We start from the raw sequence: 19126 nt of genomic DNA, 5'->3' as shown, positions 1-19126 counted from the left end.
TCTCTTGAAATCCTGACAGACGTCAATGCTCCAGTGATCTTTTTAAAAGGATCAGTCAAAGAATGACGTAGAAATACCGGATGTTTTGAATAAGACGAAGCATCAAAGATAAGATTTCAAGTTTTCGTCTTAAACACAAAATACCGCTGACGACGTTATAGAAACCTTGTTGCAAATGGTACAGTAAAAAGCTCTTAGAATATTCAATAACCTTGGTAGTTCTAATTTCATTACTTTTTGTCATTAAACCGCTATTGTGAATCTAGTTCATGAAGCAGTGAAGATTTGTTTAAGATGGATCGTAAACATTGCCAAACAGTTGGTCTGATTCACACTCTTTAGAGTCGGGGATCCATTATATTATTTTCCGATAGACAAAGCATTTTGCGCCCTAGTGATTTCAGACAAAGACAATCCCAGGTTCTTAGGACAAGTGCGAACAAGGCTTTAATCTCGAATCGTATTTTAAAGTCAATGTTCATATGACTGTTATTGTTAGAAAAAGAAAATAAAAGAGAAACAATGTTTCAATGGTCTACACTCGTCTATAACTTTCACCATACAGAAATTAAAACCATATCCTGGTGATATCCTTAGGATATCCTGTAAATATCCTGGTGATATCCTTAGGATATCCTGTAAATATTCTGGTGATATCCTTAGGATATCCTGTAAATATCCTAGTGATATCCTTAGGATATCTGTAAATATCCTGGTGATATCCTTAGGATATCCTGTAAAAATCCTGGTGCTATCCTTAGGATATCTGTAAATATCCCGGTGATATCCTTAGGATATCCTGTAAGTATCCTGGTGATTTCCTTATAAGGTTGATAAAGGATGACGTTGAAATCACGAGATTTCCTGAGCTAGGGATGAAAATTACGACATATCAAGGTGTTGTCTTGATTCTTAAACACAAAATACTACTTTCAGCGTTAAAATCAACTTGTTGCAGAACGACACAGCGCAAAGCTCTCAAGACTCAATATTCAATAACACTGGTAAGGCTAATTTCATTATCTATTTGTCGTTTAAACTGCCAGGGTCTGTCCAGTATTAATAAAATGCATTGTGATTGAGTTTGGCTAGGAACAGCAAACACTCTAACGCAATTAACTTTGAATCACGTTTTAAATCGTTATTGCTTGAATGTTAGTTGAACTTATATTATAACCTCATATAATCTTTATCAATTACTATTTTAGTAAAGCGTTGAATGCTTTTATTGTCTGAAAGCATATATTTTCACCTCTAAACGCATCACCGACATTATTGAGCGAAATACGTCTGAACGCGCAAGGCAACAATGACCAATGACCGGGGGGTAAAACACAGTTAAAATTAAGATACCGAGACCAAAGGCAGTTGTGACAGGAAGAAAAAGACGAGATAATATGGAGAAAGTAGACAAATTTGGTTTCAATTGTTGACGTCGAAGAATGCAAATCTTCCCACCTGCAGCCACGCAACTGACGCCACCAGCCTTCTGTTGCTGTGATTGTTGAAGAGTTTGAATTAAGGCGACTAACAGTAATTCTCGCGTACTGTAGAATATTATAATTCATCGTTAATCCTGGTGAAATATCAGATAAAGAGAACAACAAACTGTAGACTGTTCAATGATTACACAATTTCAAAACATCAGCGCCTCAAATTACGAATAGCTTTCGATTTGTCTGATCCATTCTGCTATGGGGAAAATATTACGACATAAACTTTGTTTTGAAAGGATAGATTTCAGCTCATAAAACTGTTGACTTGATTCTAAACACGCGTATGAAGTAAATGATTCCTATAATTATTTTTCAAACGGCTTTATACGACTATACAACTAAGTCTATTTTAGAATGAATGATATTCAAAATAACTATGAATTACGAAATAGGGAAACTGATTTGATTATCCCTAAACCTAAGAGCGAATATCTTAAAAAAACTTTTAAGTATAGTGGGGCTGTAACATGGAATTCGCTCTCTACAGATGCAAAGCTATCAACTACTTTAAGTGCTTTTAAAAGGCATCTTGAAGCCTAGTTTGATCAATAACTATTATCAAAGACCTTCTAAGAAACCTACCATTTAAAGTTTTATTTTTTTTGTAAATATGTTTTTATCTCTGTGATGCTTCTCAGGAAGAACATAAATTTAATGATGATGAGAAATGCGTCAGTAAATAAATTGTTTATGTATGTATGTATGTATGTATGTATGTATGTATGTATGTATGTATGTATGTATGTATGTATGTATGTATGTATGTATGTATGTATGTATGTATGTATGTATGTATGTATGTATGTACTTGATATTCTGGCAGTCGTTATGAGACACGGAAGTTGCAAGAATGAGTCTCTCGTCTGAAAGACACAAGCCCGCAATTCAAAAGCTATAGCAAAGGTATATTACTGGCATTGTTGTCAAAACGAAAACGAACTAAAATATTTTGAAATATCGAAGACGAAACATGAAATAATCACACGCCTGTATTCTAAAAGCTCACTCACACTCACACTTAACGAGTGGACGCTTATGCTCAATGAGTAAAACTTACAATTCAATGAGATCCCCCTCGAACTCATTGAGTTGATTGTTACACTCACCCTCCAGTCATTCAAAGACGTTACTCACCCTCCAATGAGGCCTAAAAGTGGAGTGAAGTGTGAGTGAAATGTATACTTCCCTTGACCTGCACTCACGAGTGTGTATGTCATAAAAACATGGCCGGCAGATGGCTAAATAAACTGAATGCCGTCGATAATATTATATTCAATAACAGAAATAAACGGAAGACATATACGTTCAATATAGACACGTATGGCGATGAGCAATTTAGGAGGAGATATATAGGTTAACAAAGGATGCTTTTCAGGAGTTGCTGCGAATTATTCGACCACATATACGTGCACATAACAACAGGGGAAGACCTATTCCCGCTGATATTCAACTGCTGATAACTCTCCGATTTTATGCGACTGGTACGTTCCAGTTAGCATGTGCGGACTTATGTGAAATATCCCAGCCATCAGCAAGTCGCATTATAAAACGCGTGTCGGAAGCTATTGCTCGTCTAAATAATAATCACAAAAAAAACATTCCCTAATGAGAATATGCTACAGCAAAGCAAGCTTAATTTCTGGCGCATTGCTGGATTTCCCAACGTTGTTGGAGCAATAGACTGTACCCACGTTAAAATTACATCTCCCGGGGGTCAAAATGCAGAACTGTATCGAAATCGAAAAGGGTATTTTTCCATTAACGTGCAAGTTGTTTCCGGAGCAAATTTGGAAATTCTAAATATTGTCACACGCGGCAGCACGACGATGCGAGAATTTTTGATAACAGTCGCTTATGTGCAAAGTTTGAACGAGGGGACATTAATGGTATTTTACTGGGCGACAGTGGCTATCCATGTCGGCCTTATCTGATGACACCACTGTTGAATCCGCAAACACCGCAAGAGCGAAGATATAACATGGCCCAAATACGGACGAGAAATACGATAGAGAGAACATTTGGATTATTAAAGAGACTATTTCCATGCTTATCAATGAGTGTACGTACAAAACTAGAAATAACACTCACTATTATTGTTGCTACAGCTACTTTGTACAACTTTGTCCGAAGCCGAAATGATCCGTTTAAAGAACCGGACTATATTCCAGAGGAAGATGACGAGATTCCGGATGTTGAAGGTCATGAAGGACGATTGGGTTTTTTGGCGGCCCGTTTTTGTTTAGCAAGAACCTTTTTGGCACGCATCTTCAAATTTTCCGCTTAGTCACACCTGACTGCGAATTAAATTCTTGCGATAACGTTTCCCACAACGTGTTTTTCTGGGATATTGTCCTAAAATCATTTCTTTCACTTTCCAGGACGTCTTTGTGTTTTGCCACTAACTCTGTAAGAAATTACTTTTCTAGTTGTGAAAAATACTGCCTGCCTTGGGACATCTCACTGCACGTTGTCTTTGGACACAGCCGAGAAAATCAAACTCTTATATACATGATTGTTTACTGCACTGCACTCCAGTTAGTCACACTTGAGTAAGCTTTTTGAATGCAATTTGACCTGTTTGTTTAACAAATGAGTACGACCTTTCAAAGTGCAAAGTTATACTCACACTCCACTTATTCTCACACTTCAATCACACTTGGGAGCAGCTCACTCGAGTTTAACTTGAGTGTGAGTGTGAGTGAGCTTTTAGAATACAGCCGTAATCCTTGCTGAGATCAGTTGACTCAAGCTGCAGAGAAATTGTCAAGTACTGTCTGGCAGTATTAGCAAAAGTAAAAGTTGCTTTAACTTTTTATGCAACTTGCAATGAGTTCACAGTTTTTTTCTAACAGCATTTTGAATTGTAAGGAGTAGAGCTTTTAACCAAGGTCGAATTACAAGGCAAAGTTACAAATGATGCACAGTGTCTATCTGTTGTTACCTTGTACGAAAATTGGACAGAGAACTTACTTTCACAATAGCGAAGCAAATGCAAGTTTAGCGAGATTAAGGACAGGTTTAATTCACCCAAAGACATGCTTTACTTGTTACATAAGTAAATAAAACTATATTTTCGCCAACACATTTGTAGCAAACCTGACAACAAGTTGTAATAATTTTGTCACTCGCAACTTGTTCAAACTGCCGTCGCGTGCGATGAAACAAGAATTTGAACAACCAAAGCCATAATCCATAAATCATAATTTATTTTCTAGTCGTCTATAAATGGCTCAGAGAATGGAGAAAGATGAACAAGGTTATGATGAAAGACGTTTTGAAGGAACAATCAGCGAAGATCTCTTTTGTTCTATTTGTCAAGGAGTGCTCAGAAACCCTCGAACTTGCCATAAAGAACATGCATTTTGTCATTTCTGTATTTCTGAACATCTTCGTCATTCCCACACGTGTCCTGAATGCAGAGAACATCTCACTCCAGAAACCCTGAAAGATCCTCCGAGATTTATGAAGAACACTCTGGCAGCGCTGAAAATCAAGTGTGGATACAGCGAAAGAGGTTGTCCAGGCTTTGTCTTGCTTGAGAGTTTACAAAATCATGTTGATAAATGTGGTTTTGCACCCGTGACTTGCAAGAATGAAGGATGTGGAATGGAGGTGAATAAAAGAGATAAAGATCTTCACGAGAAAGATCTGTGTGAGTTTAGAATCGCCAAGTGTCACGACTGTAAAGAGATTAGAGCAAGTCAAGAAGAAACAAAGGTAAGATTGTTCTTGTTTGGTTTTTAAAAAAGCTAATTCGATTGTTTTGCAGATGTCGTAGAGACAAACATTGTTACAAAGATAACTGACCCTAGCTAATGTACTGTCTTTATTTAATAATGTCATGTCTTAGATATTTATATTTTTCTTTGAAGAAAACCGTTGAAGTCATGAAACAGTCTCAGGCTGAAATGAAAGTGGAATCGAACAAAATGAAGGCAAGAAAATTCTATTTCTTCTTTTGGAGTTTTGCAATGAGAACAGATTTACTAATGAAAAGCATATGAAATAAATACAGTGTTTTTTATTTCAGGATTGTGTGGATCAAGTGAAAATAACTCAAGATGAAATGAAAGCAGAATCAAACAAAATTAAGGCAAGAGATTTTGTTTGTTCTTTTGCAGTTTTGTTTACTAATGAAAAGCGTATGAATTGAATACAGTGTTTTTCAATTTAGGATTGTGTGGATCAAGTAAAAGTAAGTCAAGATGAAACGAAGGTAAGACAGTTCTTGCTTTCTTAAAATGATATAAACGTGTTTTAAAGTTTTATCGGAAAGATCCTAATTTCAGCTTATTGTACGTTATATTTATTTAATTGAAACGTTCGACAATCATTGTGCTATGTAAAGATAGGAAAAAGTTATATAACATGTGATTCTTGACATTTAAAATTTACCAATTTAGGAAACAGTTGATGAGATGAGACGATCTCAAGCGAGGTTTGAAGCTGAGGTGAAACAACAATTGGAAAGAATGACGAAAATGATGAATCAGTTATTGCAAGGAAACAATTTAAACTACAACATCAATGGTGCCAGCGCTATGGAACCAGCAACTGTAGAAAATAATCAAGATATTATTATTATTGGTTCGAGATGGCCAGGAAATAACAAGATATTAAATACAGTCGAGAAATATAACATAGTAGAAGGAAAGTCAACTCCACTGCCACGATTGAATCATCCTCGAACAGCATCAGCATCATGTGTTTACAACAATGACGTTCTTGTCGTTGGTGGTTTCGATGGTAAAGAAGCAACTGACAGGATCGAAGTTTTGAAGATGAACCAACATCCTTTGCGATGGACAATGTTTGATGGTAAACTGTCTGTCAAATTATATGCTCATGACGTCATAGTTCATCAAGGAAAATTATATATAATAGGAGGAACTGACTGGAGTAAAAGAAAAACATCGAATGCCATTTATGAGATTGCTCTTACCCCACCTTATACTGCCAAGCGCTGAGAGAATGCCTGAGGCAAGAAGAGATCACAGAGCAGAACTCGTTAATGGAAAACTATTTATCTTGGGCGGAACAACCAAGGCCAGTAAAGATGCTCTTGACAGCGTTGTTGTTTATGATTTGATTAAGAATGAGTTAAAGCCATGTCCATCGTTACCTCAGCCTGTGTTTGCTATGTCCACAGTCACTTGGGGTCATATGATCATCGTCGTTGGCGGTGGGAATAAGAATAACCAGATATTAAATGACGTCATCATGTACGACACAGAGACTGGGCGAAGCGAGAGACTGCCCTCCATGATTTACAAAAGGAGCGGCAGCTCTGTCGTGATCATGAATGACGTCATTGTCGTGTTTGGTGGATGGAATAAGGAGCAGGGAGATCTCAACTCAGTGGAATCTTTCACCATTGGTGGAGATGGCTGGAATGAACTGCCAGGAATGATGGAAAAAAGACACAATGCTACTGCTGCAGTTAAACCTCACAACTAAAAAGATTTCTCACAAACGGTAGTAATTTCGAACGATAATACCTACAACTATATATTTTGTGTCTAATATTTCAGTCAACTCTTGCACGAGATGTATAAAGGCGGTGATACACTATGCAACTTTCCTTGTAACTTGCAATGCAATTATACTCCTGAGGAATCTAAAGTTGTCAAATACGAACATTTCTTACGATCTGCTGACGTTTTCTTAGCATTTCGAACACTCTTTACAATTTAACATCCCTCAAAATTACTATTGCATTGCAAGTTGCAAGAAAAGTTGCATAGTGTAACAGCGCCTAGCTTAAAAGTGTTTAAAATGATTTCATTTTGAAATCTCAACGAAACTAAACGAGCTTCGTTCATAGTAACTTTGTAAATATTGTAGATATAATATATATTGGTTTATCTCATTTTTAAACGAACATTTTAATCTAAACTAGCGAACTTTTAATAGTGAAATCAGTAAACTAATATTTAATTTCAATTTGATATAATTAAAATAAAGGTGATTTTTGATATTTGTTGTACTTTTCTAAGTTTCAATGACTTAGGTTGAATGTGCTCAGTCTTTTTCATTACGTCATTATTTCATGAATTATGATGTCATTATTTATACCTTCATATGACGTCACTTGTAGCATTCTGTGCACAGAAAATACCCGTGACTACGATATGCAAGTTCGTGAAACGGAAGTCGGCATTTATGATAGTCCACAGTGTCTAATAGTGATCTCTGAATCGTGTGTAGAAACACGTTCTCTTGAAATCCTGACAGACGTCAATGCTCCAGTGATCTTTTTAAAAGGATCAGTCAAAGAATGACGTAGAAATACCGGATGTTTTGAATAAGACGAAGCAACAAAGATAAGATTTCAAGTTTTCGTCTTAAACACAGGATATTTACAGGATACCCTAAGGACATCACCAGGATATGGTTTTCATTTCTGTAATGTGAAAGTTATAGACGAGTGTAATTGACACATTGTTTCTCTTTTATTTTCTTGCATATTTTATAACGTCTTTTCATAGGGTCTCTTCCGGTACACCGAGATTTATCGAAACGAAGGCAACAGATCATGTGAAATGCAAATGTTTGAAAATATATTTAAAATGGTCACAGCATGATGGTAAAGATTCTATTGTCCAGGGGAACAGTTAGCTCCTTATAAGGATGTTAAAAGACTGCTCTGAAGTCACGCGATGTCTTAAACACAATAAAAATTACGACATATTAAGGTGTTGTCACAAACACAAAATACTGTTGACGGCGTCAAGATCAATTTTCTGTACGATTGTTAAATAAAAAGCTCTCAAAATTCACTACATTTGGTAAGTCTATTTCATTATTTTTGTGCTGTTTAACTATATAACTATACTGTCAAGGGTAAATGGGTTAATCCAGTTGATAAAAAAGTTAAAATTGCCTTAGTCTATTGACCACAAACGCCACTCTCCGTGTTTGAATCATATTTTAAAGTTAATTGAAAAGTGTCATTTTTAAAGTCTGTTCACACGATCCAAATTTGTCGGTTCCAATTAACTCCTAAAGGATGTTTTATAGTTTGTTGAAATGCAATGTATAGCGCAGCAAATCAACTTAAGCCAATGCAGACTTATGCAGTACTGATTTATCAATAACCTGACTACATTTCATACGACAGAGGTGAATTGGATCCTGCAAAATTGAATCGCGTTAACATGCAGACATTTAGAGCATTTATTGAACTTATTTCCAACGCCTGTATTTGACGTGGTAATGCAGCATGGGAATTTGTAAAAACGGCTTAAATGGAAGACATATTTTCTTAATAGCAGTCTTACAAACAACACTGTCTGTGTCTTGGCGTGATCACTTTTAAATGTGTTGGTTAAGATTGCATACACAATCGACAAAACACGTTTGAAGTACAGATTTCGATTGAAGTACAGAGTTAAAATACCAGCTCTGAGTAATAAATGCTATCGACTTGATACATGTCATAACATCACACAGCAGGTGAATGAATTCCTCGCATATTTTTCCGGTTTGAAGAACACTAAAATGGCTCTTATAAAATCCGAATTGAGAAGCGTTATGGAAAACATATCTTTTCCAAAAATGCTGGTAAGATAAAGAGAGTATAAAATATTTGAAGATGAGAAACACCTCAACAAGTCTCACCCGGTTTTATGTGTTGCCTGGTTTCCATGAAGGTGGCTGATGTTATATAATATCTCTTTGTTTTCATTCAACAATTATTGATTTGAATACAGAAATAAAGACAAATTTAGATCCAGACTATTAATTATTCATCGGTGAAAGTGGCGTGTTCACAACTATTAGGACAAAATCACGATCAATTCAAAATCACGTTGTCGTCATTGAGAAGCAACTCTAGACACATTTCAGACAAATTTCGACTTGACAAGATGTTGAATTGTAGAACCATACACCAAGTTGTTGGAACAATTTGTAACAAGTCTTTCGAGTCAACAACAACCTTGAAGAAAGTTACGAAAAAGCCACTAATTAACAAACTCGTTAACAAGCTGGAGATAGTTCTTAGTACAACCGTTATCCATAAATAATAATTTATTTTCTAGTCGTCCATAAATGGCTCAGAGAATGGAGGACGATGAACAAGGTTATGATGAAAGACGTTTTGAAGGAACAATCAGCGAAGATCTCTTCTGTTCTATTTGTCAAGGAGTGCTCAGAAACCCTCGAACTTGCCATAAAGAACATGCATTTTGTCATTTCTGTATTTCTGAACATCTTCGTCATTCCCACACGTGTCCTGAATGCAAAGAACATCTCACTCCAGAAACCCTGAAAGATCCTCCGAGATTTATGAAGAACACTCTGGCAGCGCTGAAAATCAAGTGTGGATACAGCGAAAGAGGTTGCTCAGGCTTTGTCTTGCTTGAGAGTTTACAAAATCATGTTGATAAATGTGGTTTTGCACCCGTGATTTGCAAGAATGAAGGATGTGGAATGGAGGTGAATAAAAGAGATAAAGATCTTCACGAGAAAGATCTTTGTGAGTTTAGAATCGCCAAGTGTCACGACTGTAAAGAGAATAGAGCAAGTCAAGAAGAAACAAAGGTAAGATTGTTCTTGTTTGGTTTTTAAGAAAGCTAATTCGATTGTTTTGTAGATGTCGTAGAAACAAACATTTTTACAAAGATAACTGATCCTAGCTAATGTAATATCTTTATTTAAAAGTTATGTTTCATTCAATGTCATGTCTTAGATATTTAAATTTTTCTTTGAAGAAAACCGTTGAAGTCATGAAGCAGTCTCAGGCTGAAATGAAAGTGGAATCGAACAAAATGAAGGCAAGAAAATTCTATTTCTTCTTTTGAAGTTTAGAAATGAGAACAGATTTAATAATGAAAAGGATATGAATTAAATACAGTGTTTTTTAATTCAGGATTGTGTGGATCAAGTGAAAGTAACTCAAGATGAAATAAAAACAAATCAAGATGAAATGAAAGCAGAATCAAACAAAATTAAGGCAAGAGATTTCCTTTGTTCTTTTGCAGTTTTGTTTTCTAATGAAAAGCATATAAATTAAATACAGCGTTTTTTAATTTAGGATTGTGTGGATCAAATGAAAGTAACTCAAGATGAAATGAAAACAAGCCAAGATGAAACGAAGGTAAGGCAGTACTTGCTTTCTTAGATTAATATAAATCTGTTTTAAACTCTTATCGGAAAAATCCTAATTTCAGCTTATTGTACGTTATATTTATTTAAATGAAACGTTCGGACACATCATTGGTGCTTATGTAAAGATAGGAAAAAGTTATATAACTTGTGATCCTTCACATTTGAAATTTACCAATTTAGGAAAAAGTTGATGAGATGAGACGATCTCAAGCGAGGTTTGAAGCTGAGGTGAAACAACAGTTGGAAAGAATGACGGAAATGATGAATCAGTTATTGCAAGGAAATAATTTAAACAACAACATCAATGGTGCCAGCGCTATGGAACCAGCAACTGTAGAAAATAATCAAGATGTTATTATTATTGGTGGTTGGTACGGGCCCAAAGCTTCCGAGGTATTAAATACAGTCGAGAAATACAACATAGTAGAAGAAAAGTCAACTCCGCTGCCACGATTGAATCATCCTCGAGCAGAATCAGCATCGTGTGTTTACAACAATGACGTTCTTGTCGTTGGTGGTTACAATGGTGAAGAAGCAACTGACACGATCGAAGTTTTGAAGATGAACCAACATCCTTTGCGATGGACAATGTTTGATGGTAAACTGCCTGTCATATTATATAGTCATGATGTCATAGTTTATCAAGGAAAATTATATACAATAGGAGGATATGACTGGAATAAAGAAAAAACATCGAATGCCATTTATGAGATTGCTCTTACCCCACCTTATGCTGCCAAGCTGCTGACAAAAATGCCTGAGGCAAGAAGAAATCACAGAGCAGAACTTGTTAATGGAAAACTATTTATCTTGGGCGGAACAACAAGCGGCCTTAGTAAAGATGCTTTTGACAGCGTTGTTGTTTATGATTTGACTAAGAATAAGTTCAAGCCATATCCATCGTTACCTCAGCCTGTTTGTGGTATGTCCACAGTCACTTGGGGTCATAAGATCATCGTCGTTGGCGGTGGGAATAAGAATGATCAAGTATTAAATGACGTCATCATGTACGACACAGAGACTGGGCGAAGCGAGAGACTGCCCTCCATGATTTACAAAAGGTGCGGCAGCTCTGTCGTGATCATGAATGACGTCATTGTCGTGTTTGGTGGATGGAATAAGGAGCAGGGAGATCTCAACTCAGTGGAATCTTTCACCATTGGTGGAGGTATCTGGAAAGAACTGCCCGGAATGATGGAAAAAAGACACAATGCTACTGCTGTAGTTAAACCTCACAACTAAAAAGATTTCTCACAAACGGTAGTAATTTCAAACGATAATATCTACGACTATATATTTTGTGTCTAATATTTCAGTCAACTCTTGCACGAGATGTAGAAAGGCGATGTTACACTATGCAACTTTCCTTGCAACTTGCAATGCAACTCTTCTCCCGAGGCATCTAAAGTTGTCAAATACGAACATTTCTTACGATCTGCTGACGTTTTCTTAGCATTTCGAACACTCTTTACAAATTAACAACCCTCAAAATTATAATTGCATTGCAAGTTGCAAGAAAAGTTGCATAGTGTAACAGCGCCTAGCTGAAAAGTGTTTAAATTGATTTCATTTTGAAATCTCAACGAAACTAAACGAGCTTTGTTCATAGTTACTTTGTAAATATTGTAGATATAATATATATTGGCATATCTCATTTTTAAACGAACATTTTAATCTAAACTAGGGAACACTTAATAGTGAAATCAGTAGAATATTTAATTTCAATTTGATATAATTAAAATAATTGGTAGATTTTTCATATTTTGTACTTTTCTAAGTTTGAATGACTTAGGTTGGATGTGAACTATCTTTTTCATTACGTCATTATGTCATGAATTATGATGTCATTATTTATACCTTTATATGACGTCACTTGTAGCATTCTGTACACAGAAAATACCAGTGACTACGATATGCAAGTTCATGAAACGGAAGTCGGAATTTATAGGGTTAGGGTATATTAGTGATCTCTGAATCGTGTGTAGAAACACGTTCTCTTGAAATCCTGACAGACGTCAATGCTCCAGTGATCTTTTTAAAAGGATCAGTCAAAGAATGACGTAGAAATACCGGATGTTTTGAATAAGACGAAGCATCAAAGATAAGATTTCAAGTTTTCGTCTTAAACACAAAATACCGCTGACGACGTTATAGAAACCTTGTTGCAAATGGTACAGTAAAAAGCTCTTAGAATATTCAATAACCTTGGTAGGTCTAATTTCATTATTTTTTCTCATTCAAACCGCCATTGTGAATCTAGTTGATGAAGCAGTCAAGATTTGTTTAAGATGGATCGTAAACATTACCAAACAGTTGGTCTGATTCACACTCTTTAGAGTCGGGGATCCATTATATTATTTTCCGATAGACAAAGCATTTTGCACACTAGTCATTTCAGACAAAGGCAATCCCAGATTCTTAGGACAAGTGTGAACAAGGCTTTAATCTCGAATCGTATTTTAAAGTCAATGTTCATATAACTGTTATTGTTAGAAAAAGAAAATAAAAAAGAAACAATGTTTCAATGGTCTACACTCGCCTATAACTTTCACCATACAGAAATTAAAACAATATCCTGGTGATATCCTTAGGATATCCTGTAAATATCCTGGTGATATCCTTAGGATATCTGTAAATATCCTTGTGATATCCTTAGGATATCTTTAAATATCCTGGTGATATCCTTAGGATATCCTGTAAATATCCTGGTGACTTCCTTATAAGGTTGACTAAGGATCACGTTGAAACCACGAGATTTCCTGAGCCAGGGGTGAAAATTACGACATATCAAGGTGTTGTCTCGATTCTTAAAGTGCCCCTGACACAAAATGCGATTTTTGCACCATGGAAAGTACGCATTTGTCCGAGTGTTATGGTGAAAGAATTTTTCGATTTTAAAAAAAGAACAAATTTTAGAGCCTCTTGAATCGATATATTTTTGAACCCATGGCCGTCGTAACAGAAGACTGGGACTAGCGATTTTCGTGACGTCACGCAAGTGAGTCGCTGCAAACTCACAGTGTATTTCCTAGGGTTCTATGCTGTTTTTAATACACATTATTTTCAAATCACGTCGACCGCGGGATTCATTTTTTTACTAGGTATCAGGATTAAGGTTAAATGTTATACGTTGCATCGTCGAAGAGAAGATGCTGAGAATAAGGGTATTTGAAGCGCGATTTGAAGCGCGCATGCTATGATGAGCGCGATGACGACTCAGAATTGTACCCGCTTTAGCATGTGGTGAAAAGCCTCTAGATGACAATGAATAGACAGAAGCCTACCAAAAGCAAAAGGCACAGAAAGATCTCATAACAAACTGCGTTGTAATGTATGAAATGCCAGACGGGTTATATATAGCGAATAGTCATCACAGTTTCGACCTATAGTCGCGACATGCCGAATTTTGTAATACACTGATTTTGACCGTGATCATGCAGTGTGTTGTCTTTTGTCTTTATACGTGTAAAATGCGAAACCGATCGATCTCCTCACGAAGCGAAATGTCTGTTTATACTTTTACAGATAGATAAATGTACGGAGTACTTATATGAGACCAAGACGCGAATTTAAAATACGTAACTTTACACCATAGTTCTTTGTTATTTACGTACGGGCATATATTAAATCCTCACTGAAACTATATTTAAATCGGGTATGTTATTATGTTTATAGCTACAAAAAAACTTTTAAAATGTGCGTTCACGTAATGAGACAGGTTTCTGCGTCATGCGCATAAAACTCTCAACGATAGACATAAGTTACTATGCTTATACAGAATATAGCTGAACATAGTTATATCTCAAAAGCACTCAAAAGCCGACTCACTTGTATGACGTCAAAAATTACCCTCGTTCCAGTTTCCTTATAACACGGACATGTACCACTGGAAACCCCAAATTTGAGGCTTTCAAACGGCTCTAAAATTGCGACGTTTTGATGAAATCGAAAAATTCTTTCAGCGAAATACTCGGACACACGAGTCCTTTACACAGTGTAAAAATCGCATTTTGTGTCAGGGGCACTTTAAACACAAAATACTACAGACAACGTTAAAATCAACTTGTTGCAGAACGACACAGCGCAAAGCTCTCAAGTTTCAATATTCAATAACACTGGTAAGTCTAATTTCATTATCTATTTCCTGTTTAAACTGCCAGGGTCTATTCAGTATTAATAAAACGCGTTGTGATTGAGTTTGACTACGAACAGCAAACACACTGCAACGCAATTAACTTTGAATCACGTTTTAAATCGTTACTGCTTGAATGTTAGTTGAACTTATAATATAACCTCATATAATCTTTATCAATTGCTTTTCTAGTAAAGCGTTGAATGTTTTTATTGTCTCAAAGCATATATTTTCCCCTCTAAACACATCACCAATATTATTGAGCGCAATACGTCTGAACGCGCAAGGCAACAATGAACGCGAGGTATTACACAGTTAAAATTAAGATACCGAAACCAAAGGTAGTTGTGACAGGAAGAAAAAGACGAGATAATATGGAGGAGTAGACAAATTTTGTTTCAATTGTTGACGTCGGAGAATGCAAAGTTTCAAATCTTCTCAACTGCAGCCACGCAACTGACGCAACCAGCCTTCTGTTGCTGTGATTGTTGAAGAGTTTGAATTAAGGCGACTAACAGTAATTCTCGCGTACTGTAGAATATTATAATTCATTGTTAATCCTGGTGAAATATCAGATAAAGAGAACAACAAACTGTAGACTGTTCAATGATTACACAATTTCAAAACATCAGCGCCTCAAATTACGAATAGCTTTTGATTTGTCTGATCCATTCTGCTATGGGGAAAATATTACGACATAAACTTTGTTTCGAAAGGATAGATTTTAGCTCATGAAACTGTTGACTTGATTCTAAACACGCGCATCAAGTAAATGATTCCTATAATTATATTTGAAAAAGCTTTATACGACTTGATATTCTGACAGTCGTTATGAGGCACGGAAGTTACAAGAATGAGTCTCTCGCCTGAAGGACACAAGCCCGCAATTCAAAAGCTATAGCAAAGGTATTTTACTGGCATTGTTGTCAAAACGAAAACGAACGAAAATATTTTGAAGTATCGACGACGAAACATGAAATAGTCACAATCTGTTTTATGTATGCATGATCACATAGCAACCCTAATCCACGTTTTCGACAAGTCTCGTCTTTGTATTTGTTTGAAAGAATTGAATTAAGATCATGTTACGCCTTGTAATTTATAAACCATTCATCCAGTCACAGTCTAATCCTTGCTGAGATCAGTTGACTCAAGCTGCAGAGAGATTGTGAAGTATTGTCTTGCAGTATTTGCAAAAGTAAAAGTTGGTTTAACTTTTTATGCAACTTGCAATGAGTTCACAGTTTTTTCTGACAGCATTTTGAATTGTAAGGAGTAGAGCTTTTAACCAAGGTCGAATTACAAGGCAAAGTTACAAATGATGCACAGTGTCTATCTGTTGTTATCTTGCACGAAAATTGGACAGAGAATTTAATTTTACAATAGCGAAGCAAATGCAAGTTTAGCGAGATTAAGGGCAGGTTTAATTCAGCCAAAGACATGCTTTACTTGTTACATAAGTAAACGAAACTATATTTGATAACACATTTATAGCAAACCTGACAACAAGTTGTAATAATGTTGTAACTCGCAACTTGTTCAAACTGCCGTCGCGTGCGATGAAACAGGAATTGTACAACCAAAGCCATGTAATCCATAAATCATAATTTATTTTCTAGTCGTCCATAAATGGCTCAGAGCATGGAGAAAGATGAACAAGGTTATGATGAAAGACGTTTTGAAGGAACAATCAGCGAAGATCTCTTCTGTTCTATTTGTCAAGGAGTGCTCAGAAACCCTCGAACTTGCCATAAAGAACATGCATTTTGTCATTTCTGTATTTCTGAACATCTTCGTCATTCCCACACGTGTCCTGAATGCAGAGAACATCTCACTCCAGAAACCCTGAAAGATCCTCCGAGATTTATGAAGAACACTCTGGCAGCGCTGAAAATCAAGTGTGGATACAGCGAAAGAGGTTGTCCAGGCTTTGTCTTGCTTGAGAGTGTACAAAATCATGTTGATAAATGTGGTTTTGCACCCGTGACTTGCAAGAATGAAGGATGTGGAATGGAGGTGAATAAAAGAGATAAAGATCTTCACGAGAAAGATCTTTGTGAGTTTCGAATCGCCAAGTGTCACGACTGTAAAGAGATTAGAGCAAGTCAGGATGAAACAAAGGTAAGATTGTTCTTGTTTGGTTTTTCAAAAAGCTAATTCGATTGTTTTGTAGATGCCGTAGAAACAAACATTTTTACAAAGATAACTGACGCTAGCTTATGTTCTATCCTTATTTAAAAGTTATGTTTTATACAATGCCATATCTTAGATATTTAAATTTTTCTTTGAAGAAAACCGTTGAAGCGATGAAGCAGTCTCAGGCTGAAATGAAAGTGGAATCGAACAAAATGAAGGCAAGAAAATTCTATTTCTTCTTTTGGAGTTTTGCATTGAGAACAGATTTACTAATGAAGGGGATATGAATTAAATACAGTGTTTTTTAATTCAGTATTGTGTGGATCAAGTGAAAGTAACTCAATATGAAATGAAAGTAGAATCAAACAGAATTAAGGCAAGAGATTTCCTTTGTTCTTTTGCAGTTTTGTTTACTAATGAAAAGCATATGAATTAAATACAGTGTTTTTCAATTCAGGATTGTGTGGATCAAATGAAAGTAACTCAAGATGAAATGAAAGTAACTCAAGATGAAATGAAAGTAACTCAAGATGAAATGAAAGTAAGTCAAGATGAAACGAAGGTAAGGCAGTATTTGCTTTCTTAGAATAGTGTAAACATGTTTTAAGGTTTTATCGGAAAGATCCTAATTTCAGCTTATTGTACGTTATATTTATTGAAATGAAACGTTCCGATCAATAATTGTAGCCTATGTAAAGATAGGAAAAAGTTATATAACATGTGATTCTTGACATTTAAAATTTACCAATTTAGGAAAAAGTTGATGAGATGAGACGATCTCAAGCGAGGTTTGAAGCTGAGGTGAAACAACAGTTGGAAAGAATGACGGAAATGATGAATCAGTTATTGCAAGGAAACAATTTAAACAACAACATCAAAGGTGCCAGCGCTATGGAACCAGCAACTGTAGAAAATAATCAAGATGTTATTATTATCGGTGGTTGGTACGAGTCAAAAGATTCCGAAGTATTAAATACAGTCGAGAAATACAACATAGTAGAAGGAAAGTCATCTCCGCTGCCAGGATTGAATCATCCTCGAACAGCATCAGCATCGTGTGTTTACAACAATGACGTTCTTGTCGTTGGTGGTTACGATGGTAAAGTACGAACTGACAAGATCGAAGTTTTGAAGATGAACCAACATCCTTTGCGATGGACAATGTTTGATGGTAAACTGCCCGTCAAATTATCTGGTCATGACGTCATAGTTTATCAAGGAAAATCATATACAATAGGAGGAATTGACTGGAACGAAAGAAAAACATCGAATGCCATTTACGAGATTGCTCTTACCCCACCTTATACTACCAAGCTACTGACGAGAATGCCTGAGGCAAGAAGAAATCACAGAGCAGAACTTGTTAATGGAAAACTATTTATCTTGGGTGGAAGAACCGGCCTTTATATTAAAAATACTTTTGACAGCGTTGTTGTTTATGATTTGATTAAGAATGAGTTCAAGCCATGTCCATCGTTACCTCAGCCTGTTTGTGGTATGTCCACAGTCACTTGGGGTCATATGATCATCGTCGTTGGTGGTTTGGATAAAAATTGCCAGGCATTAAATGACGTCATCATGTACGACACTGAAACGGGGCGAAGCGAGAGACTTCCCTACATGATTTACAAAAGGAGCCACAGCTCCGTCGTGATCATGAATGACTTCATTGTCGTGTTTGGTGGATGGAATAAGGAGCAGGGAAATCTCAACTCAGTGGAATCTTTCACCATTGGTGGACATAACTGGAAAGAACTGCCAAGAATGATAGAAAAGAGAAAGTATGCTACTGCTGTAGTTAAACCTCACAACTGAAAAGATTTTCCACAAACGGTAGTAATTTCGAAGGGTAATATTTACAACTATATATTTTGTGTCTAACATTTCAGTCAACTCTTGCAGGAGATGAATGAAGGCGGTGATACACTATGCAACTTTCTTTGCAACTTGCAATGCAATTCTACTCCTGAGGCATCTAAAGTTGTCTAATACGAACATTTCTCACGATCTGCTGACGTTTTCTTAGCATTTCGAACACTCTTTACAAATTAACATCCCTCAAAATTATTATTGCATTGCAAGTTGCAAGAAAAGTTGCATAGTGTAACAGCGCCTAGCTTAAAAATGTTAATTAATGATTTCATTTTGAAATCTCAACGAAACTAAACGAGCTTCGTTCATAATTACTTTGTAAATATTGTAGATATAATATATATTGGTATATCTCATTTTAAACGAACATTTTAATCTA

General features: G+C 36.0%; 2 protein-coding genes across 4 annotated transcripts; both read left to right on the top strand.

The window, feature by feature from the left end:
- The first annotated feature begins 880 nt into the window (after nt 1–880).
- On the top strand, nt 881–12012 carry LOC114537799 (kelch-like protein 5). 2 transcript variants are annotated; one of them, XM_028558895.1, is made up of 6 exons: nt 881–1004; nt 4712–5213; nt 5369–5431; nt 5527–5589; nt 5671–5712; nt 10788–12012. In XM_028558895.1, the coding sequence occupies exons 2-6, from the start codon at nt 4722–4724 to the stop codon at nt 11847–11849; spliced, it is 1722 nt and encodes a 573-aa protein (XP_028414696.1). In that variant the 5' UTR covers nt 881–1004; nt 4712–4721; the 3' UTR covers nt 11850–12012. The 2 variants fall into 2 exon arrangements, with proteins under 2 accessions (XP_028414696.1, XP_028414697.1); XM_028558896.1 differs by lacking the exons at nt 5369–5431; nt 5527–5589; nt 5671–5712.
- Nucleotides 12013–14642: 2630 nt separating this feature from the next.
- Nucleotides 14643–18788, top strand: LOC114537798 (spermatocyte protein spe-26-like). 2 transcript variants are annotated; one of them, XM_028558892.1, is made up of 6 exons: nt 14643–14725; nt 16359–16860; nt 17031–17093; nt 17189–17251; nt 17333–17374; nt 17629–18788. In XM_028558892.1, the coding sequence occupies exons 2-6, from the start codon at nt 16369–16371 to the stop codon at nt 18688–18690; spliced, it is 1722 nt and encodes a 573-aa protein (XP_028414693.1). In that variant the 5' UTR covers nt 14643–14725; nt 16359–16368; the 3' UTR covers nt 18691–18788. The 2 variants fall into 2 exon arrangements, with proteins under 2 accessions (XP_028414693.1, XP_028414694.1); XM_028558893.1 differs by lacking the exon at nt 14643–14725 and adding an exon at nt 15567–15645.
- Nucleotides 18789–19126: the final 338 nt, after the last annotated feature.

This window comes from Dendronephthya gigantea, unplaced genomic scaffold (assembly GCF_004324835.1).
Source record: "Dendronephthya gigantea isolate DGI-Jeju-01 unplaced genomic scaffold, DenGig_1.0 000165F, whole genome shotgun sequence".
Classification (NCBI taxonomy): Eukaryota; Metazoa; Cnidaria; class Anthozoa; order Malacalcyonacea; family Nephtheidae; genus Dendronephthya; species Dendronephthya gigantea.
Note: the sequence above shows the minus strand (reverse complement) of the source record. Positions and strands in the feature narration are given on the sequence as shown.